The 24,283-nt window shown below is 41.3% G+C and overlaps 1 protein-coding gene across 2 annotated transcripts in view; it reads left to right on the top strand.

Moving 5' to 3' along the window:
- OTUD4 (OTU deubiquitinase 4) overlaps positions 1-24,283 on the top strand; it is a 449,310-nt gene that overhangs the window by 42,909 nt on the left and 382,118 nt on the right. For both annotated transcript variants that reach the window (XM_069242606.1, XM_069242605.1), the window contains exons 2-3: positions 14,053-14,136; positions 15,732-15,782. In XM_069242606.1, the coding sequence (XP_069098707.1) occupies positions 14,053-14,136; positions 15,732-15,782 (135 nt within the window). The remainder of the gene's footprint in view (positions 1-14,052; positions 14,137-15,731; positions 15,783-24,283) is intronic.

Here is a 24,283-nt window from a genome sequence, read left to right as displayed (position 1 = left end):
AGCATTTCAGGTCCTTTAGGTAGCATCCTATTGTAGGTCAGTCTCTTTCTCTCTCTGCGAGCTCTCAGGGCTTCTCATTGCCCTGGTATGGGGACAAAACTAATTCCAGATTGTTACAACTCACTTCCAAAGAATAGCCATGCTTCAAATTCTGCAAATAGGCTGCAAGCCGCATACTGTTCTCACTCTTGTTTTGAAAAGCTCCTCAGTGGGCAGATTTGCAAGAACACACAAACCCTCTTGGAAGATACTTGGACCTCAGGATGTTTCAGTGATGGGGTTCAGAGTTTGGCAATGTATAGCCTAATCGCTAAGTTTGGTTGGTAGTAATTTGTTGTGAAAATAACCAGTTTTAAGGTCGAGAGCAAGCGCTTTGACCTGTTGTAAGTATTGTGGGCTTTTAACCATGCCCATGTCACGCCCATCACTTTCACTTGTTCTTAGGTTTACCTTTCAAAAATCACTTGATGTCATTGGTAAATGTTTTTCGTTTCACCTGCCTTGAGACTGTTTGTCACACCCTGTAGACTGCCCCAGTTACATTAATTATTGCACTAATGCTAATACACTTCAGCGTGGGCAAAGTGTTTTTTGTCTCTCCCCTTTTTGCTGCATGGCGGTCATGGTGCTTACAGAGCGAACAGGAACAACAGAGTGAACTTGATCGGCGATATTGGAGTGCTGGTAAAATTGTTCACAATTAGCTTAATTGGAGACATTTCATGTGGCTCTCCCTTTGAAACACTTGAAATTGGTAAATGCTTTACATAAAACAGAAATCCTCAAAGCGAAAGCGGCTCTCCTGGCAAAGCGTGAGAGCCAATACTACAATATTCACTGCACTTGCAAAACTTCCCCAATAATGCTTTGCAGGGCATTACTTTTACAAAACATTTTTACCCATAACTAGGACAATGGGACCACCACCAAAACGTTTTCTGTCTAGGTGATCCCTGGGTCCCCAACTAGGTTAATGGAGAACCCAAAATAATAACCTCTTGCACCATTCAGTGTCTTTTTAAGCACACTCAAGGCTGCAACTTTTGTGTTACAGCTGGGAATAGCTTGTGTTTTAAGGGGGTTGTTTGTAATATCATTACTATATGCCTGCTACCCCTGAAATACATAATGCACTATGCCTGCTAAATTTATGGTTGCATTGTATTATGTTGTTGCCATTTTTTTTTGTATTATTTGCAATCTTCTTTTTGTGTGGTTATGTCCTCTACGGGCTAACTATATAGGTACATGACCATATTTCTTACAAATGCTATTTTTAGTGTGGTGTTCTCCAGGGGATGTTCTAAGCATTACAGTAATATCAATATATTAAAATATTTGTGGCCCAGAAACTTGCACCATAATGCTTTGCAGGGCATTACTTTTACAAAACGTTTTTTCTCATATCTCAGCCTGTGATGGTCCTAGGCTAATGAGACCACCTTCAAAATATTGACCATGATGTGCATTGTCTATATCATCTCTTGTTCCCCACACTATGTTAGTGGGGACTCCAAAATAATAACCCCTACCAACATTCATTATCATTTTAAGCTCTCATGTCTAGAACTTTGTTTTACAGCTGAAAGAAGTTATGTTTTATGGGCCTTGTTTGTAGTATCATTACAATAGGCCTAGGCCTCCTAGCCTTGAAAATGTGTAATGCACTACACCCTTTAGGGGCGCTAAATATGACATACTGCATTACTTTCTTCCATTCTTTTTTTTCATGTGGTTATGCTCTCTAAGGGCTGAATGTATGGTTACATGGCCATGTTTCTTCCAAATGCTGTTTTTATTTGGTGTCCTCTAGGAGCTGTTCTGAGCATTGCAGTCAACATACAATAATATTTGCGGCACAAAAACTCACCCCATAATGATTTGGAGGGCATTACTTTTGCACAACATTTTTGCTCATAACTCAGCCTGTGGTAGTCCTAGGACAATGGGACCACCTTCAAAACACTTGTTTTGTCTACTTCATCTCTGGGTCCTCCCACTAGATTAGTGGGGGACCCCAAAATAACCCCTCTCACAATTCAGTGTCTTTTAAGCTTTCTTATGGCTGGACCATTTGTTTTACAACTGGGAGAAGTTTTGTTTCAAATGCCTTGTTTGTGATGTCATTGCAGTAGGCCTGCTATCCCTAAAGGTATATAATTACACTGCGTTACTATCTCCTGTTTTTTTTCATGGGGTTATGCCCTCTAGGGGCTAACAATATGGTTACATGACCATGTTTCTTACAAATGATATTTTTGTTCTGGTGCCCTCTAGGGGCTGTTTTGAGCATTACAGTCTAATGCCAAAAGTTTATTTCTGATTGTATATGTTTTAATAATCTTTCCTTATTACAGTTATGACTATAATTCAGGCCAACCTAACATTCTTATTACACTATGACTGTTTGAACACTCTTGATATGTTTGGGGGACCGTTTTAGTTTATTTCTCCTCTGATGGTTGGGTGGTGAAAGTGGTATTCTATTGGCATTAGCATGGCAGATTTAAATTAGATGTTAAATGGCAATTTTTTTTTTTTTTTTGCTGAAGATAGAGGAAGAAGGTAAATGGAGGTGCTTTAGTTATATGCAGGGACACTGGAATTATATGGTAGGAAAAGAAGAAATTATGGGACCGGGTTGACTAATTCACGTGGTAAGAAAAGTCCAGTTATGAATTTACAATGCCAATAAAGCTAACTCGAGCAAATGCAAGACCCATTGCATTGCAAATGCTTGTTTCATTTTTACAATTTCCCCAAGTAGGTAGGCATAAGAATTTCTGGTAGATCTTGAAATACTGGAGGCAACCTTAAGAAACTAGTTTCCTGCCAGGCCAAGTTTGATAGTGATAGACTTTAAGCAGAATGTTACTTTCCCATGCTTTTTCCTTTCAGATAGATCAAATAATCTTCTCACCCACAGGCGCTGACAGAAGAACCCATGATTCACACCTAGCATAGATGATAGATCCGATTCACACAAGGTGCACTTTGATTGTGACTAGATTCTGACACCATTTGAATACATAGCTCATAACATTTAATTATGCCTTCATTCGTTTTGCTTTTTTGATGTTGCACTACATCCTGACAAATACCCTACATATAATATTGCCTTTTGCACATTTGCACACTCTGTTTGCTCATTAAACTGGTTACTGGTGCACATACATGTCTGGCAAAATACACATCTAATTTGTCAACTGAGTTTAAAATAATGGACACACAGGCGAGCCCACAAATCTTGAAATTCAGCAGAGCGCAGACTGCTCACATACAAGATACTTTTCAGCTCATTCCCCAAACTATACAAAATAGGTCATACTGATCGATCAGATGCATAAAAACGGAGTAAAAGCGACCATACTGATAACAATGTCTTCCATTGGAAAGAAACGTTTCAAAATCAGTTTTCAATGTTGTAATTTAACAGCAGTGGGAAAAAATTGTTTCACACTGTTGCTATGTCACAAGGTGGAGCTGTCACTTCCTCTGTGTCCCCTGCTTTGCCCAGGCCCCAGAGTCTGAGCGGTATATGGAACTGGCCGTTGGCAGCCTGTCGACTCTCTGACGGTCTCCACAGACCCAGCAAAACTTGGAGAATCCAGAGAGGTCTCATCTGCCGCTGACCGCTGTCTTCCCTGATGTAGCATGGGTCTCTCCACTGACGGGGGAACCAAGCCACAATGATGAGCTGCTGTTGTCAGTGCGAGACTGACTCTCCACTCTCTGTGAGAACGGAGAGCACAGCTTTGGTGTGGTGAGGAAGATAAGATACAGAGGGTTGTTAGTGGCACGAGGCCAAGTGTTTTTGCAAATATTTGGGCAAACCGAGCGAGAGGGTTTTAGAGAAGGGTTATTGGTGAGTGGCAGGATCCTAGGTATACAGGGAGTGCAGAATTATTAGGCAAATGAGTATTTTGACCACATCATCCTCTTTATGCATGTTGTCTTACTCCAAGCTGTATAGGCTCGAAAGCCTACTACCAATTAAGCATATTAGGTGATGTGCATCTCTGTAATGAGAAGGGGTGTGGTCTAATGACATCAACACCCTATATCAGGTGTGCATAATTATTAGGCAACTTCCTTTCCTTTGGCAAAATGGGTCAAAAGAAGGACTTGACAGGCTCAGAAAAGTCAAAAATAGTGAGATATCTTGCAGAGGGATGCAGCACTCTTAAAATTGCAAAGCTTCTGAAGCGTGATCATCGAACAATCAAGCGTTTCATTCAAAATAGTCAACAGGGTCGCAAGAAGCGTGTGGAAAAACCAAGGCGCAAAATAACTGCCCATGAACTGAGAAAAGTCAAGCGTGCAGCTGCCACGATGCCACTTGCCACCAGTTTGGCCATATTTCAGAGCTGCAACATCACTGGAGTGCCCAAAAGCACAAGGTGTGCAATACTCAGAGACATGGCCAAGGTAAGAAAGGCTGAAAGACGACCACCACTGAACAAGACACACAAGCTGAAACGTCAAGACTGGGCCAAGAAATATCTCAAGACTGATTTTTCTAAGGTTTTATGGACTGATGAAATGAGAGTGAGTCTTGATGGGCCAGATGGATGGGCCCGTGCCTGGATTGGTAAAGGGCAGAGAGCTCCAGTCCGACTCAGACGCCAGCAAGGTGGAGGTGGAGTACTGGTTTGGGCTGGTATCATCAAAGATGAGCTTGTGGGGCCTTTTCGGGTTGAGGATGGAGTCAAGCTCAACTCCCAGTCCTACTGCCAGTTCCTGGAAGACACCTTCTTCAAGCAGTGGTACAGGAAGAAGTCTGCATCCTTCAAGAAAAACATGATTTTCATGCAGGACAATGCTCCATCACACGCGTCCAAGTACTCCACAGCGTGGCTGGCAAGAAAGGGTATAAAAGAAGGAAATCTAATGACATGGCCTCCTTGTTCACCTGATCTGAACCCCATTGAGAACCTGTGGTCCATCATCAAATGTGAGATTTACAAGGAGGGAAAACAGTACACCTCTCTGAACAGTGTCTGGGAGGCTGTGGTTGCTGCTGCACGCAATGTTGATGGTGAACAGATCAAAACACTGACAGAATCCATGGATGGCAGGCTTTTGAGTGTCCTTGCAAAGAAAGGTGGCTATATTGGTCACTGATTTGTTTTTGTTTTGTTTTTGAATGTCAGAAATGTATATTTGTGAATGTTGAGATGTTATATTGGTTCCACTGGTAATGATAAATAATTGAAATGGGTATATATTTTTTTTTGTTAAGTTGCCTAATAATTATGCACAGTGATAGTCGCCTGCACACACAGATATCCCCCTAACATAGCTAAAACTAAAAACAAACTAAAAACTACTTCCAAAAATATTCAGTTTTGATATTAATGAGTTTTTTGGGTTCATTGAGAACATGGTTGTTGTTCAATAATAAAATTAATCCTCAAAAATACAACTTGCCTAATAATTCTGCACTCCCTGTAGATATTTTTTTATTGGGACTGAGCAAGGGTATTGCAGCGGAGAGAGTATAAGGATAGCAGGTGGATGTTAATGCTTTGTATGGGTTGTGTTTGGGTAGCTGGGCTTCTTGTTATGCACGGCTTCCCTGTAACTCTTCTACCTCTGTTCATCTGAGCATGGTAAGAGTGGCGGGGTGGTAGATCATGCGTAGAATGAAATTATGGATGGGTAAAAGTGTATAGCTGTATGTTTTTGAACTTTGGGGTTGTGGTGAAATAGTCAACTTGAGGTTTGCTCTCGCTGTACATCTGATTTTACTCAGAGTCCCTCTTTGGAAAAACATCCTCTTTATTTTTCAGTTCTATCATTTGGTTTGTCTCCATTTAGGGTACATAAGCCAGTGTGATCGAAGCTGTGCTTTAATACGATACAAGTGTTGCTTTCACCAGGTGTACAGAAAGAAATATTAAAAATAACATGTTTCTAGAAGTTAAGAAAAAGAACAAAGAACCAATTTCTTAAGCTAACTCTTATTTCACTTCGACCACAACCCACTCATTTGTGGATGTGATAATGTTGACAGTAACGAATAAAGGATACTAGCTGTTATAATAGGTAAGCTTAAACATAATACTGAATCCCACAGACCTAACTGAGTGCCTCTGGAATGACGTGATTCAGCGGTTACTGTGTTTCTCTCATCATTATGGAATACTTGCCACATAAATAAATTCAAAAGAAGAATTATTTTCAGCTAAAACCGAATTAAGATGAAAGGAAAAAAGCATCACACATGGTGGCATATCAGATGCAAACGTTAACATGCAACCTTACAGTTGGTGAATGCTGTACTTGGGTATTATACTAGTAGTAATGAGGGTAATACATTTGCACAACAATAATATTATTATAAATAACAAACTTTATTGTCCCATAATGTAACGCATAATTTGCATTTTCTATTTTCATGTTGATTCCTAAACCGTAAAGAATGGGGCCTAAATGCTTCTGAAGAAGAAAGTGTTTCTTTGAGTGATAGCCCTTCTTTAAGATGGGGCCCACACTGGAGATAAGAGTAGATTTTTCTCTGCTTAACAGCATTATTTGTATGTTCAAAATAATAGTCTTTTGGAGTGCTGTAGAATGAGCAACCTTACTAATATCTTTTTTCGTTCACTGAGGTATTCAGACGATCAACAGCTAACTACATTGGTGTCTGCAACATCAGATTAGGTATACTTGCAAAAGTAAACGTTTTGAAATGGTGATGAGAGTTTTAATGCTGTCCTAAAACATTCCTCGGTCTGCCTTTTGGAATAGCACCCACCAAATCCTTTTTGAAAGCCTTTTCTAGATCAAACAAAAAATTTACATGGACTTAGTGGTTGCCCTCTGCTTATCATTGGATGGCTTCATTGTCATTCTCAGGTGCCTATTTCCTGCTTGATGGCTCGCCTTCCACTTAAATTTGTCTCTCCCCTGAAACATAGCCACTTTACCATTCCTTTGATTAGATGACTTATTTGTTTCATTACTTACATTTAAGGAAATACATTTTCTTTTTGATTGAGCGCTCCATGAGGGTGCAGCTGTTTTTTTTGCACTCTCTTGTTCTCCTTCAACCCCCCTCAATTACCTATTCTTGGTTGCTTTCACTTTACCTACCCCCCAACTCCAACATTGCTTCCCCCCAAATTATTTGATTCTGAATTTTGGAGGTCCTATCAGTTGCCATTTGCAGCCAGCCAGTCTGCATTGCCAATAGCCTCTGCCTTTTTTGATCTGTAAATTATTAGACATGGTACCCTCATTATTCCTTTGATGTGCATACGTCATCATGCTTGCATGCAGATGCAATGATGCAGCCACATTATCACACCTTTATAGTTTTCCTTTTTTTGCCAGTGCTGTGCAAAGTCGAGGTCAACGAGGTAAGATTTGTGACTTTTCAAATACTTGTTTTATACAGGGAACATATTGTTCCCTGTTGAAATCCGCCTTTCCTCTAGGCCATCATAAAATTTATGAGTGGGGAGTTAGATGTTTTACACACCTAATTTTCATATTTAAAGCAGGCTTGAGTGCTGTGTGCGAGTGCAATATGTGAGCCCAACTATTTTTGCCTTTGTGAACTTTTAAAGGGCTTTCACTATGCTTCACCACTGAAATCATCCATGGTTCCACCCTTTCACCATCCCCAAGTGTTTGACGTTGGAAAATCCGCCCTGCTAGTAAACCTTCTGCAGTTCTAACTGCTTTCTGTTTAGCGAATTCTACAAATCCTGATCTATGAATCATTATGTGAATTTACAGTAATCATTTTGTTCTTTTTCTTTTCCCTGGCCCAGACGCTTAAGCTTCAATACCAGTATATACATTTTGAAATTTGATCTGGTGGTATAATGGTGCATTTTAAAATAAAAAAATAAATAACTACTATTTTTTTAATGCTTGTTTAATTAACTTTTAGGTGCACAAATACATTTGAGGGCGGGATGCACAGTGGCAATCATCTTGTAGTTTGTTGCCCTCTACATTTCTTTTGATTTAATGTTAGAGCATTACCACAACACATAGATGATAGAGCTAGTTTCCTCTAGTAAGGTCTTTAAATTCAGGTTCTTGGTTATAAATAAAAAAGTAAAGCTCGGGCTCCATTAGTTTTCCTTGTATAAAATGAACTAATGAATGAAGATTCAGCGAAAAGTAAAGGCTAACCTTTAAAACTGCGTGACAGAAAAGGTTGTCTGACGTCTTCAAGATGTGGAAATGGGAAGAACAGCCAAGATTATACCATGGGTTATTGCAAACCATTTCGCAGGGGCCTCAATGTTTGTTTTTTGATGTGACAGAGGGCCGCATTGCTGCTAGCCGGTAACCTGTGGGGGGGGGGGGGGAGTTGGAAGAGTGCTGGGGCGGGGGTCATTTTGTTTGGTGTCAGGGAAGCACATCATATACATAAACTGGCTGAACTGCACAATGTGAAACCTGAAAACCTGGGATTAATCCTAGCTTTCACACTTCACCAAAATGCGTGATGCTAGGCAATTGTGTTATGTCACTTGCCCTCCTTTTTCTTCATTATTGCACATGAGAGAACCTCAAAATACATGACTTCACGATGTGCGCCATACAAAAGTTTTTCTCCTGAGTTTGATTTAATGAACCTATAATGTTGTTCATGTGTAATAGAAACCCAGGCTTCCCAAAGAGTGCACAAAACAACTGACTTGCCTCTTAGATTGCTATTGGCATTGTTTTCAGGGTGGGGGGATGACCATTTTTGAATTTATGTTCCAAAACTATCTAAAAAGAAAAAAACTTCACTGTGCACTGCTCTAATTTGATGTACTAAGGTGAAACATCTGCATGTTAATGAAATACACTTTTTTTTAAAGAGACTATCATATTTAAACTTTTTCTGCAATATGTCTTTAAAAATTCCTAAAGTTAAGCGTGCAGGATAAACTAGTTACTTCCTTTCGTTACCTTCGAATAATGTTTAAATGAAGGCTTGCATGTTCATTGAACATCTTTTTAATCATAGTGCTGAGTCGAGTGAACAGCAGCCCAGTGCTGTTGTTGACCAGGGGGCCAAATGGGAAGGACAGGAGGACCGCACTTTGAGTATCACTGTGCTAAATGAAGAACTTGCAACATACTTTAGGGTGAAAGTGAGGGTCTAGCATCTTACTCTATAGCTATCTTCCCTCACACTGCCACAAGTCAGGACTCACAGGCATACGCTTACACACTCAAACCATCTGGTCACACACACACTGGTCAATCAGCAGCTCATATTTTCACCTGCAACACATCACTTCCCTCACATAATCAGCCCCGGGATGAATTTAAAAAAGGAAGGGAATACATCACGGACCCCCAACCTCAGGGACCACCATCTCCCTGGGGCTGCTTGACGTTGGAGGGGGACCCGCAGCCCCCTCGTGGAGCCAGTAATGGCCCTGGGGACCGCCACTCCCCAAGGCTGATTCCTGCTATGTCCTAGGGGGCCCACCCTCAGGCCATAACTGTTTGCTGTCACTTGGCGCAAGCTTTGACAGCTCCCCCCACGTCAGAACAAAAACTCTGTTTTCTGCTAGTGGGAGCTGTCAAACAGCTCCCACTTGCAGAAAGAGGAGTTTTCATCTGTTCCCCTGCACACAAATATACATGCAGAAAAACAGCTAAAAACATTACTCCTGCAAGCAGGGTGCTGCTACTTAGAGCAGGTCCCTGCTTGTGGTAGCAATGCTGGCTCCTGTAGGATGCGGGGAGCCGGCTAGGACTGTGGGGGGCTTGAGGCCCAACGGTCCTGTCACACACACAAACTCCTCGCTCTCTCTGGGCTGGAAGAGAGAGACTATTATTGCAATGGTCACTCCATACAATTTCCTCAAAGTGTCAAACTAGCAAGATGTTTGGCACAGATGTTATGTTCACGTTTTGATGGACAGCAGACCAGGGTCACTTCTGGCGTAGTGGTAAAGCTGTTGGACTGTCGGTTGAAGGTTCAAATCCTGGTATCTCATGACAGTGTGTCTGTTTATTTTCTAGTGTTTTCACTGTTAAACATTTCTAGTGATGAAACATTGAAGTTTTTCAAAATCTGTGGGTTGAATGTCATAGCTAAGTCTGGACTCTGCACAGTAAGGAGTCGTCTCTGTCCTAGTGGTTAAGGTCTCAGATATGCATACTGAAGGTTAATGGTTAATGGTTCCGGTCTATGGTGATTTCTTGCTTTAGTTTCTTTTCAGCTATAAATATTCAAATTACATACTGAAAGGTGATCTCACTCTTTTTAATTGACAAAACCCTTTTCAGGGATGTGGAATTCCTATCGCCCGATGCCCGGGACATCTTGTTTGGGGTCAAGGGCAACAAGTTTTTATGTTTACTTTGTCCTTGGGACAAGTAGGCCCAACCCTCTGCAGCACAAACACTTTGGCTGCCTGTTTACAGAGAGTGGAACTCTCTGCAGTTGAGGTAATGTGTTTCCAAAAGATAATGTTGTTCGAACTTGTATTTATGGTTCATTATTTGAAAGCCTTCATTATTAGGGTGAGTGCTGTAAATAAATGTTTTAAGGTCACACTTCACTACTGACGTTGGTTCCAGTACAACAAAAAAAAAAAAAAGTGTATACACATGTTTGAAAAGTTTAGGCTATGAGGCTAAGTATAATGCTCCCAGAATGCTCTCTGATTAGATGCAAATGAAGTGTTATTTACTAAAATGTGTTGATGCATGCTAGTATTTCCCAAAAATATTTCTAATGGAAAATCAGTGTAACCATTTTCAACACGAATATGGGAGGCATGAAAATAAACAAACACTGACAAAGCCAACTGGTCTGACATATTTTTATAAGTCTTTTAGTTTCCTCAATGCGTGTCTTGTTTTGACATGGCTTTTGTAACACTTTATTGTTGTGGGAGCTACCAGGCCCTCAACATTGTAACAAACACTGGCAAAACCCCCCCCAAAAAGTTTTTGAACTCTAAAAGCACACGTTGCCACCAGTGGCATAACAAAGGCCCCGCAGCTGCCCTCCAGGGGGCCCCTTCAGCACAGCACCTGCCCTGAGTGAGTCTGGAGAGGGGGCTCCTCCATGTTCTTTGCAAAGGGGCACCCTCCAGTTTCGTTACGTCACTGATTGCCACTGTAGTTCCTGACACTGAACAAAACTACTTTGTGTGCCAATATGCTCCTTGTGGAAGAGCAGAATGCGATCACTCAAAGTAAAGCCAGCCGAAAGAGAGAGAAATAGAAGTTTTATAAAAACAAAATGTCTTTGTTAACACCAGACCTAATTAGGGACCAAGACCCACATGTAGGTAGCTTTTTGCATGTTGCAAACAGCGACTTTCGCTGTTTGAGACGTGCAAAAAGCACATTAAGATGCACAAACCCAGTTTTGCGATTCAGTAACCTGGTTACCGAATCGCACAACGGGTTTGCGACTCGCAATTAGGAAGGGGTGTTCCCTTCCTAATTGCGACTCGCAGTGCAATGTAGGATTGTTTTGTGACCGCGAACGCGGGCGCAAACCAATCGCAGTTTGCACCCATTTCAAATGGGTGCTAACACTTTCGCAAAAGGGGAGGGGTCCCCATAGGACCCCTTCCCCATTGTGAATGTCACTGTAAACATTTTTTCAGAGCAGGCAGTGGTCCTGAGGACCACTGCCTGCTCTGAAAAAATTAAACGAAAACGTTTCATTTTTCGTTTTTGTAATGCATCTCGTTTTCCTTTAAGGAAGCAGTCACAGACATGGTGGTCTGCTGTCTCCAGCAGGCCACCATCCCTGTGAGGGCCGCTATTCGCAAGGGGGTCGCAAATTGCGACCCACCTCATGATTATTCACTAGGTGGGCATTTGCGAAGCCCTTGCGAATCACAGATGGTGTCAGGGACACCATCCTACATTCGGATTTGCGACTCGCAAATTGCGAGTCGCTCTGACTCGCAATTTGCGGGTCGCCAATCTGAACCTACCTACATGTGGCCCCAAATTCTTAAAGAAAGTCACAAAAGTGCACCCATGGTATATGTCGTACCCCTATAAAATATTTGTGAACTGTATTTTAGCATGGGTAAATACGCATGTGTAGATTTGCTCATGTGAAAATCTATTGAGCATTTGCAAGTTCATTTTCCCTCCGGCCACTTTCTTCCCAACCCTGGAAGAAGTTCTAATTCTGCCATTGTCAGGAGTAAATGTCCAACCTTTCTTATTATGGGAAAATATTAGAGAGAAGCTGGTGAAAATCTTTAAAACATGCAGGTTAGTAGGTTTGCAGACTCAAAGGCATTCCAGCCCTGGAACTATTGCTTACTGCTTCCTCCAGCCCCAGTATGCAGATCTGCAGAAAGGTGGCAAAATAAGGAAATTGCTACAGTAGGGATTGAAACTGCAAGTATTCAAGCCCTACTATTGGAGTAGCCCTGGCATAATCAGAGAGGCTATTATCAGAGCTCTTACATAATGAGATTGCTGCCATAATTTGTCGCCACACTACATGGCACCAAAGGGACAAGTAGATCTTTTTACAGGACAAGTAGATTTGAGAAGCACCCTGTCCCCTGGACAAGTAGATATTTTAATAAATTCCACACCCCTGCCTTTTTCTTATCAGTTTGTCCAGAAATAGCTCATTCTAAATATATCATTCATCAATGCCTACAAAAACTCTATCTCTGTCACTTTCTCGCTCTCAATGGTAACTATAACTCGTGCCGTATGGTAACTATAACTCGTGCCCTCACCATGCATTGCTAAATACCCCAGATATTACAGCACTCATGACATCTTTTATAACATCATTGATAATACCACTGTAACATTTGTTGTAAAATTATTCATTAAGAAACTGTGCACCGCAGGGAAGCGAGTTATAGTTACTTTAGTGCACGAGTTACAGTTACTTGAAATAATTCAAACAAGTGAATTTCTAGGGTTTTGTATGTTTAAAATGTGAGCCTAACTATAACGTCCCTGTAACCTTTGGTTTTTAAAATAATAATAAAAAACTATATATATATATATATATATGTATATATATATATTTTTTTTTTTGTATCATCTTGTTCTTCGATTAAGAGCTGTAAGATGTCCTTGCTTCATTGTTCTTTGCTTCTTTTACTTCAGTCATGCTGATTCTGGTGTGTGTGTGTGTGTGTGTGTGTGTGTGTGTGTGTGTTACCGCTGTTGGTAAGACTGGTCTTAATAACCAGAGAAACTTAAACATGGAGCCAACAGTAGGATTCATTGTTAAGGACTTACTATCCACTTATTGTATGTTTATGTAAGTGTTTAGGAACGAGATGTAATCACATTTGTTTTTTCCATGAACTTCAAGCTTTCATTCTCCCTGAATGAAGCAAGGCGCATGCCATTGATAATCTCCATATTAGAATACTTACAGTTATAGCCAACAACATTTCGAATAAGACCGCCTCCCCCTTTTTGGCAAACTCTGCCAGAACAGTCCATGTATGCCATGTATAAATGCAACCTGTGAAATAGTTTCTACTGGTCTTGATTAATTACGTCTTGAATTTGTGATTTTTGCTGGCAAATCTCTTGTAAAATTGTACAGTTGTCTACTAGCGAGAATTTATTAGTGTTTAAATGTGGCATTTTTTGCTTCTCATAACATCACTATCTTTCCGGTAAAGCACTGACGTTGCAACTTTTGCCTTAACTGGAAGTATTTCTAGAGTGTTTCAGGCAGTGACGTTTAGCTGTTGGCCCATTGTATGTTACCATTTTCTACCTATAAAGTTTGTGCTTTTGGGATCTAACCTAGTGGGTCTACTTGCCACACTCTTACAGTCTGTCTTCCTTTTTTGAAAGGCCACATCCAATGCTACCCAGATATGTGGCAGGGACAAATAGTCTCCTTAAGTGAAATCTTATTCCCACTTTGAACTAAAGTCTATTTTCAGGAGTCCTGGCATGAAAAGGCTAGTTTTACAGTATATGTTTCTGATGTACTTTTCTAGCTTCACAGGTGGCTGAGGAGTTCCCCTTTGATTCAGTTAATTCACTAATTCATGGGCTTCTATTATAAGTCTGTAGAAATTTATTTTTATCCCCTTTGTTTTAATTTCTCAGGTGCAGCATTCTCAGGCAAGACATTATGACATTCGGCTAGCTTGCATTAATTATCTCAGAGAAAACAGAGACGCATTTGAAGCGGTAAGTGCTGTTGTTTCTTTTCTTGTAATTTACCTCTTATTATATTTTTAGTCTAGTGCTTTCTGTTGCAATAAATGGGACACTATTCTACATCTCAAAACTACACCAACATCATCTCATGTTAATCTCAAAGATATAATATATATAAAGAAAGTATATGTCTTTGTTTAGTTGTTTTACTACAGCAAGCTTTTCATTGTTTTATCCTGAACTCAAACTACAACCCACAATTATTTGCATTGCCAGTGCTTGTTTATCTTGGGTTTGCATGATGCAGTCAGCTTAGTACTTAGTTCAGTTGACACAGCCCCCCTTAATAGAAAACACCTAGCAGAATTGAGTCCCCCAGCCTTACTCTTGAAGTAGTGCTGTGTAATGTTTACTCCAGGTACCTCATGTCACAGCAGATGAATTTGAGTGCTTTTCATGTGTTCTGGGTTTTGAGTCGAATACTAAATTAATTTGTAAGGTTTTGGTCACTGCAGAAGCAATCAATGAATTAGTTTCTAAAATGTGATCTCTTTAGCTGCCTTGTAAACGGACTTTAAAATGTAAAAATAGTTAGACTAAAAATGTGTAGTTCTTGTCAAACCGAGGGAAGGGAAGCTGTTCGTGAAGAAAGCAACAGTGGCCGGAGTTCAAGCTGGGAGATGCGAAAAGCGAGTGTCACCATGTGTTCAGAAAAAAAGTCAATACCAGGTGGGAGAAGGGAGCTTTACACAGAGAAAAGTATTTAGAAAATAGCATGCAACATTCTGAGGGAGAAGGAATGGTTTCAAGGTGCTGCAGACCATCTTTTAAAAAATCATGAGGTGGGACCATATTTCTGTGCTGTGCAATCCTTCACTGGTTCTCTTCCTGCTTTTTAAAAAGTTAGTATATCTGAAGTCTTTTGGGGATCTGTATGCTGCCAACGTTGGTCAGGAAGGGTATGGTTGTATCTTACACAACTGAGAAGGGTACCTGGTATTCTCTTCTCCAACCTGTTTGTGCTCATTCATTTTCCAATTCTTAAAAGGACAACAAATATTTGATTTGAAGTGTGAACATCCTGGATGTGTTTTCATGGTCAGTTAAATTACTGCGCACAGTTTATAGATGTGCAAACTCTAGATCCCCCTTTCATTCACTCAACTGATTAGAACATTCTGAAATGGCAAGCTGGCCAGAGAGAAAGACATCTCACATTTGTATGACTTTTTTGTTTGTTTGCAGGCCCTAAGCACATCATGGTATTTTGAAGAATGAAACATGCCTCAAAACAAATGTGTAGTCTGTCATTTAGCTCTTGTAGTGGAGTTTAAGTATTTTAGTGAGGTCCAGTTTTTCTTTGACATGCAGTACAGGTGTGTGGCATTTTTTTCAAATGATCCTGAAAGACCCTATATTTGGTATAATTTTTTAAAGCAGAGGAGTGAATGCTTGTTAGCTGTAATTGAAAGGTTACAAACACTGCTGATTTGTTCTTGCTCCACTGCTCTAAATTTCAGAAGAGTAATTAGTCATAATCCCCAGGAAATACCTGCTTGCATTGAGTTTGCTTCATCATGAACTTTATCGCATTATAACACTTCTGCTTTGCTCTTGTGTTCTAGTTTATTGAGGGGCCATTTGAAGAATATTTACAACGATTGGAGAATCCACAAGTATGTATTGACAATCACACATGCACAGCTGGTATTTTACTGTGTTGCACTCGATTTTTGTTTGTATATTTACTGTTTTGCTCTTGTTTGTCTTTGACTCCCCACACTTCTTCAATTCTACATGCTGCCCATCTGTACAGCGTTCCTCCCCAATATTGTTTGTAGTTTCAGAAGACATAAAATTGCTTATTATTGTCATGCCTTAACCAGGAAACATGGAATATAGTTAGAGAAAAATGAAAATGGCCAGTTGAGTCATCCAAGGGCACATAGTGAAAATAACTGTGTCGCTGTGACAGATTTTCTCTTTTCCTGCCTACTTATGAGAAATCGATTGCACATATCAGATTTTATAATTCCGTTCAATCCCTAGTCATATCCTGTCTCAATGGCGGCAAAGCCCTACTGACCAGCATGCTAGAGATGCATCGGACTTCCCTAACCACTCCAGATGGTGACATAGAGCATTTTTAGATATGATAGATATTATTTCTTCTCTAAAGAAACTGTTTGGTATAATGAAGATCTGAAATCCCTCTGAACTGTACTAGGTGAAGTGCTTTCCAAGCAGTAGGATGTGGTTGAGGTGGTATTTGAAGAGATCTTTTTTCCAACCCTGATTCACATTACTACAGTCTAAAGCATCTGAAACTGGAGGTATTCTCATGTTCAGGCCAGTCAACTAACATCTAGAGTTATTGACTTGAAAAGGTTCAGGAAAGGCAACCCTTAAATGAATTATGAAGACATGGCAGAAGTTATCTGGTGTGAGGTATTGAAAGGACCACAAAATGCTTGCCAGTGTATTTGGGTCAACACTGAGAAATCTTTGCAGTGGCTGAGTAGCTTTGCATCAGGAAACGTCAAGCATGAGGATCTTGGTTGGTTGAGTGGGAGGGCTCTTGCTCTTCCGCCTGTTCAATGCTCTTGGTGGTGCATTGAACAGGCTTCAGTCGATGGAGAGGACTAACCTTACAACCGTGTCTTGGAAATGATAAGTAAGAGACTCGTTAGTTCAGTCAGCACAGTCTAGCAGTGCAGTGACTTGATCCGTTATACTGCTGAGACAGCAAAGAGTCAATAAATCCCATTTAAGAGACAGAGATAGTGTTCCTGTTGTGTGCATGGACATCAAAGGAGGAAGAAGGATCCCAGAGGTTCCATCAGAGATAATATAATAGGTGGTGACACCAGCTGCAGGTGCGAGTCATATAGCTAGCATTTATGTTGCTCCAATCAGATTTATATTCAGGGTATTGTTGCCGTGCTGCTCAGAGGATGCCCATATCACTATGTCCTCCTCCAAAGAAAACAAATTGCTATTTGCTGAATGTTGTGGTGCTAGTGGGACATCCACTTAGGATTCAAAAGGATGGCACTACTAGCTTCTCCGTGTTCTTGAGAAAATCTGACCCTGCAGAACTTGTTCCATGAATACCAGTTACACTAAGTTATCCATTGTATAATTCTATGTGAGATAATAATTAGCAGTAGAATATCCTTATGTATATGCAAGCCCTGGAACAGAGTTTCAAACCTACACAATGCCAACTTTGAAAATAATTTTGTAAATATAACGTGCCCAATTAAACCAAGTCAGTCATAGCAAACAACATATTAAAATGAAGTCAGGAGCATTGTTCCTATATTGATGCTTTTTAATGTGAGGAAACCAATATTACTTCTTTAAAGGTCTAGAAATAGCACTGTCTGATCCTGCATGCTGTGGTCAGCCTGGTATTTTGTCTTTTCCTGTGAATGGCAAGGATCCTGATCAAGTTTTGGATTTTGAAGGCTTTCCTTTCTCTTCATACTTTTCTGGGGGAAGCATGATTGCGTATTTGACGCCTTACTAGGAGCTTTTTTTCCACTTGTGCTATAAATGTTTCTCTCTCCTCACTTACTTTTCTCTGCTGTCTCTTTTTGGCAAATGCCATTCTGGCGGTAGAGAGAAATTCCTAAAGTATACTCAGTCTCTTTGTGTGAAACATTGCCCAGATTCTCACACTATTGAGAACTATGAAATCATACACAAAATGCCTTTCACAACACTGAGGGACTGAAAGGCCCTCCTCTCAGAACCAGCCTGAGGGAGCTTGGTAAGCACTCAGTTGCATGATTTTCATCTTGCCTTAGGATGACAATAGACAAGTCAAGGCCAGCCCGCTATGGAAGATTGGAGCAGGTCCACCATACCATCATAGACCTTTTCAATGTCAAAAGCGTAAAACATTATTGAAGTCAAATCAGTCTGTTCACCAATTTGTTATTTTATTCTGTGGAACACTTTTGGCCACAAGGATGATGTTTTTTCAATTTAGGATGAAGACTTTCTTCTGTGCAGAACAAAGGCCAGAATTACTTCTGATACATTGGTTTCACTAGCCTCTCCTTGGGCTATTTGCTGCTTGTTGTACTTTCCTGATCTCAAACCCTTCCTAGTCTTAGTACCAAATAGTAGGCTACAGTCATCACACATTGAAGCATGTCTGCAAAGTCAATGACTTAGGGGGCAGGTGACTGGGATGGTGTTTCATTGAGCTGTTTCTCCAAACTCTATTGTGATGGTGTCAGAAGAGGAACATTCTTTCCCCTTTCTGTAACCTCTTACAAGCAAATTGACTGTGATCAGCTTATTTCTGAAGGGATAAGGTGCTCAAAACGACAATCTAACTACTAAAGTGAAGTGGTCAGTCAGGAAGCATTACTCTCACATCAAAATACTGGAACTGAGAACAGCCCATAGGCACTGAAATCCATCCTACGTGTCACCTCTTCCAACTCAATGCAGACCAACACCACCACCACAGTGCTTTACCTCACATGCACAGTGGAACACGATTTGAGAGTTTACGTGATATGTGCAGAGACCATTCGTAACTGGCTTCTATCAAAGAACAGTCACTTCAGGGTAGTGCTCCTTTCAGTATTGCAGAATACAAACACAGGCACGCTCAATCAGAATGGTGATTAGTCAACCATAAGGTGCTTTAAAACATCTTTACAACATTTACAGCTCCAGATCTACACTTGTTTGCTGTTGGATGTAATGCACAATGCTTAGACTACATTTCTAGGCTTGCTGATGCTCGTTTCAAAGGGAATGCCTTTTGAAACTGTTTGAAGAACGGTTGGTACAATTTTCCTCCAGTCTCTCTATACTGTAGGTGATTAGCAGGCTGAAAAGAGCAGGCGGATTATGATCTTGGCTCTGGATTGGCTTCTTTTCCACCTATTACCCACTCACAAAATAGTCCTCCAAACAGGCCTGAGCCTTTCTCCATGGTTTCAGGTACTAGTCATCACCACAGTTGCCGTGCTTGACGTCGTGGTTCTTGAGCATCTACAGTACCGGATCCTGAATCTTCTAGACCAGGTGTCTACAACCTTTTCTGTAACAAGAGCTACTTATGTTCAGAGTAAATCATCCTGAGCTACTAATATTATTAGTGTTGTAATAGTGACCACACCAGACATAATTACATCAGTGGCCACCATATGCAGCATTACTTGAAGCCATCACCTCTTTACATCAGGCAGAATTACTAACGGTAGTGTGAAAAGGCTTTTTCCATTTTAAATGCCTCAATAGGAATACTACATAGTGGTGATAGCTACAATGCCCTCAGCACCAAGACAATGATATTAGTAGTAAGTCTGCCCAGTGCCCTGATTTATCACTCAAATATCAACGTTCTATACGTTTTGAAAGTTGAGCCATTTTTCTCGAAGCATCAACTGAGTTCTGAAAATACACACTTTCATCTCAAATACACACTCTCAGGTTTGGTATACATATATTAATTCAATCAACTAAAAGTGTCCTGTAGGTTTGGCTGCACATATAAGAACTACTCATAGGTAGGTAGAGAGCAACCAGTAGCTCACGAGCTTCTCATTAAAAAACATGGTTCAGTGGCATGTGTGGCTGTAGATACACATGCTCTTGCATACGCTTGCTAGCTAGTGTTTGGTGCAGATGTGTGCTCGTTGTTTTTCTTTGAAGAAACTGCTTAAGTAATGAGTTAAAGTGACTCCTCCTCTCAGTGATATTGCGCATCGGCATCGACTCCATTATTTGATTGTTTTCTTTCTGCTATCAGGTTTGAACGTGTTCTTTGGTGCTCCAGTTCGAGACCATTACTTCAGTACATCTACACCTCAATTTCCGCCACTATTGTTCTTGAACGCGTGTCCGATCTCTCCCGTTGATAATAAAGAAAACACCCATTCATCAACTCAACATGCTTCCCTTGCGGCCCTCTGGCCCAGACAGTCAGGGCCTTCTTATTTCGTTGTTCTCATCTATGTTGAGCTGCTAATGGAAAGGACGTTATGATTTTGTTTTCACTGCCACGCAAAGTACTCATCTGCCGACCTCCACCAGGTCTGCAACCTGTGCCTGTCCCCCAACCATGATGAGGAGAACTGCGAAGCCTGTTCATCGTTCTGATCAAAAAAGATGCTACGGGATCATCGAGAAGAGCACTGAGAAAGGAGATGCAGCGTAAGGACCTTGAGAGGACCCCTGACTTCTTCGGTCTCCATTACACTGAACAGGAAGAGGAACTGCATGATGCCTCGGCAGCAGAAGAAGAGGCCCTTTCCATTTGGGACTCTGAGTCAGACTCCGAAGTAGAGTTTGGTATACAGATCCAAGATCTTCCATCAAGACAGCGCGCAGTGAGTAGTACAAATGCCCCTGTCCAACCCACTAAACATTCAGCTCCTACTGAAACTTCAGCTGACGAGCCACCACTGCCAACAGGCCATGGTCGGCACTGAACATCAGAGCAGGATGCCCGCCCTCAGGCCCGGCACTGAAAGCCATGCCGAAATACATCTCTATCATACCGAGCCGGCCAGTCTTGGTGCTGAGCTGACCATTCTTCCTCCTCGGCTCCGAGTAATTCAAGCAATCTTGCTTTGGTTCTGACCATCTTGGCACCGAAACACAAACCAACTTCGGTACAAAAAACGTCAGACTCTACACTGTAACCGATCCTAGACACTATGGCATAGAGGATTGATCCGAAAAAAAGAAAATACACATCCAGCCTTCTACTGGACGTTTTATGGCAAAGTCAGTGCAGTCAATGCCTTTCACATCAAAGAGCCAGCTTACTTTTGAGGAGTCCATGGTACTGCCAGTACCTCCTAAAGAGAAAAATAAAAAGGACAATCCCACTAGTCCTTTACATCCATCCTTGCCTATTTCTCCACCACCTCCTATTTCTTCGTCACCAACAACACCTCATTCACCACATCACTTGATGATACGCCTTTAAGCTTTCCACAATCATTCATAGATGATCAGGGAGGTACAGATAACGTACAAGTCCATGGGACACTTATGATATAGACCTCACTGGAGATAATGACCTGGATCTCTACCCAGCTAAGCCCTTACCCCCGGATGATGCAACACCATTCCAGGAACTTATAGCTAGGGCAGCTGCATACCACCAAGTCCCATTGTATAAAGATACTATTGAGGATGACTTTCTTTTCGAAACATTGTCTTCTACCACAAGGGCATGTTAGTACTTGCCTGTGTTAAAACGGATGACACTTCATGTAGAAGAGCTCTTTAAAGATCCAGTATGTGCACGTGTAATAACATCAAGGGTAGACTAAAAATATAAAACTGCACCCTCAGACCCTAAATACATTAAGGGTCAACAGCCTCCAGATTATTTTGTAGTTTCAAATGCATGGTAAAGGGCAAACTCCCAAACAATGCCAGATGCCCCTCCACCTGATAAAGAATCTTAGTTGATTTGACACTTCTGGTAAAAGGGTTGCGGTCCAAGCAGCTAATCACTGGCACATAGCCAATACTCAAGGGCCTCTTAGCAAGATACAACAGAGCCCATTGGGATGAAATGGAAGAACTCCTTCATCATCTTCCTGAAGAATATAAGAAGAAAGGACAACAAATTGTCCAGAAGGGAAAATCAATTTCTAACAACTCCATTAGATGTGCCCTTGATGCAGCGGACAGAGTGACTTGAGGCATTAATACTAGCATTCTATTACATAGACATGCCTGGTTGCACATATCTGGTTTTACACCAGAAGTGTCACAAGCACTTTTAAATGCCCCTTTTGATCAGGAACAATTATTTTGGTGCACAAGAAGACCAAATGTTAGAAAAAAATGAACAAAGATAATGAAGTAAACAAATCTATGGGGACACTTCAAACTCCCACTCGTTGTGGCAACTTTCGGCACCCCATCAACATCAGGTACCTCTACCTCTTCCTATAGACAATAACATCAGACATCCACATTTAGAGGAAACAATTTGAAGGGTTGTTGCTCAAAGAGGCCATAGTGCCTGTCCCTCTTCAACAGCAAGGCTCAGGAGTGTACTCACTATACTTCCTCATTCCCCAAAAAGATGGTTCACTTTGTCCTATTTTAGACCTTAGGCCACTAAATCTAACATACTATCCGAACACTTTCATATGGTAACTTTACAGGATGTAATTCCCCTGATACAACAGATTTTATGCCTGCACTATTCTTAAAGGACGCTTATTTTCACATTCCAATACGTCCAGCACATTGCAAATACCTCAGGTTTGTAATAGTGGAAACACATATTACCAGTTCAAAGTGCTCCTATTCGGAGTCTCTACCTCTCCCTTTGTGTTCAAAAAATGTCTAGCAGTGGTAGCAGCACATCTATGCAGACAGAATATTCATGTCTTCCTATATCTGGGTGGCTGGCTTGTCAAAGCCGGTACGAGTCATTTGTGTCTGCAACATACTTAATCCACTTAGCAACTTATGCACCAACTGGGGTTTACAATCAACATTAAAAAAATCTCACCTTTAACCTTCACAGGTTCAACAGTACCTAGGGACTATTCTGAACGCTCAGCTAGGATTAGTCTACTCCAAATCAGCCAGGATCGACAGCATCACAATGCTCATTCAACAGTTTCATCCCAACTAACACAACAGTCAGAACAATTCAGAGACATTTTTAGGCATGATGGCATCTTGTATTGCAATAGTGCCACATACCAGACTGCATATGCGACTGCTGCAGGAGTGTCTGGCAAGTCCATGGTCACAGTCACAGGGTCAATTACTAGATCTAGTGTTGGTAGACAACCGCACACATCATTTTCCGCAGTGGTGGAACACACAAAACCTATTGAAATGGCAGCAGTTTCTAGACCTTGTTCCCCAGATCACTTTCACAGCGGATGCATCACTCTTAGGATGGGGAGCACACTCACAGAATCTCAGAGTTCACTGGTTCTGGAACACCAAATGTCAATTGATTTCATCAACTATTTGGAGCTTCCAGGTGTTGCCCAGGGAAGTGGGAGAAAATCTGGGGAGGGTGGGGGGCCTACAGGAGTAAGGAGTGACCCTCTCTCAGACACTGTACAGGCAGGTGGAGGGACACCGATCTGGCTACACCAAACTACGTCACCTGGGGGATGCTTGATTGAAATGCTATATCTTTGATATTTGACACCTGTTGAAATCTGTCTCTGAGTTGTCGATAAATAATGGGTCTTTTATTGTTGCATGTTACATTGTACAATGGCTGTTTCATTGTTCAATAAAAAGATTGAAAAAAATAAAAAACTGTTTGGAGCTTCAAACAGTTCACCTGGCACGGAAAGCTTTTTTAACACATCTGAAAGTTAAAGTTGTCTTAGGACAGAAAGCACAACAGCCTATTTACCAAAACAGGGGGGACACTCTCTGTATAGTTACCATGCCTATCTCGGGAGATTTGGCATTGGACAATACACAACAACATTGACCTGTTAGTGGAAAAAATACCAGGGACGGCCAGTGACTTTGCCGACCTCCTCAGCAGGCTGCAGCAACAAGTCCACAAATGGGAGCTCAACCCACGAGTCCTCCTTCCATGCTTCTACAGGTGGGGATTTCCACACACAGACCTGTTTGCACCCGCTGACGATGCAAAATGCCCGAACTTCGCCTCCAGGCTCCCTCACCTGCAATCCAAGGGCAGTGCTTTGCGGATTAACTGGTCAGGGATATTTGCCTATGCTTTTCCACCTCTCTCTCTTCTTCTGTATGTGGTCCGGACGCTCAGGCAAACGTCTCTCACCCTCATTCTAATAGCTCCCACTTGGGCTCCACAACCATGGTTCACAGACTACTCAAACTTTCTGTAGTCTGTCATGAGAACCTTCCTCCCAACCTGGACCTTTTCACTCAAAACCATGGAGAAGTCCGGCAAATCCAAAGGAACTCAGTCTTGCAATTTGACTCCTAAAGTCATAGAATTCGGACACTTGAATCTCCCTCCAGAATGTATGAACATTCTCAAGGAGGCACGTAAACCCACAACCAGATCATGTTAAGTCGCTAAATGGAAAATATATTTTTTTGCCCTGTGACAAACACATTAAACCCTTCAATGTAACTGTTCAAAATATTGTCTGCTATTTACTTCAGTCACAAACGTGTGGCTTAGCATACATATCAGTACGTCTTCATG

Source organism: Pleurodeles waltl, chromosome 1_2, assembly GCF_031143425.1.
Source record: "Pleurodeles waltl isolate 20211129_DDA chromosome 1_2, aPleWal1.hap1.20221129, whole genome shotgun sequence".
Classification (NCBI taxonomy): domain Eukaryota; kingdom Metazoa; phylum Chordata; class Amphibia; order Caudata; family Salamandridae; genus Pleurodeles; species Pleurodeles waltl.
This window is presented reverse-complemented; position numbering and strand designations above follow the sequence as displayed.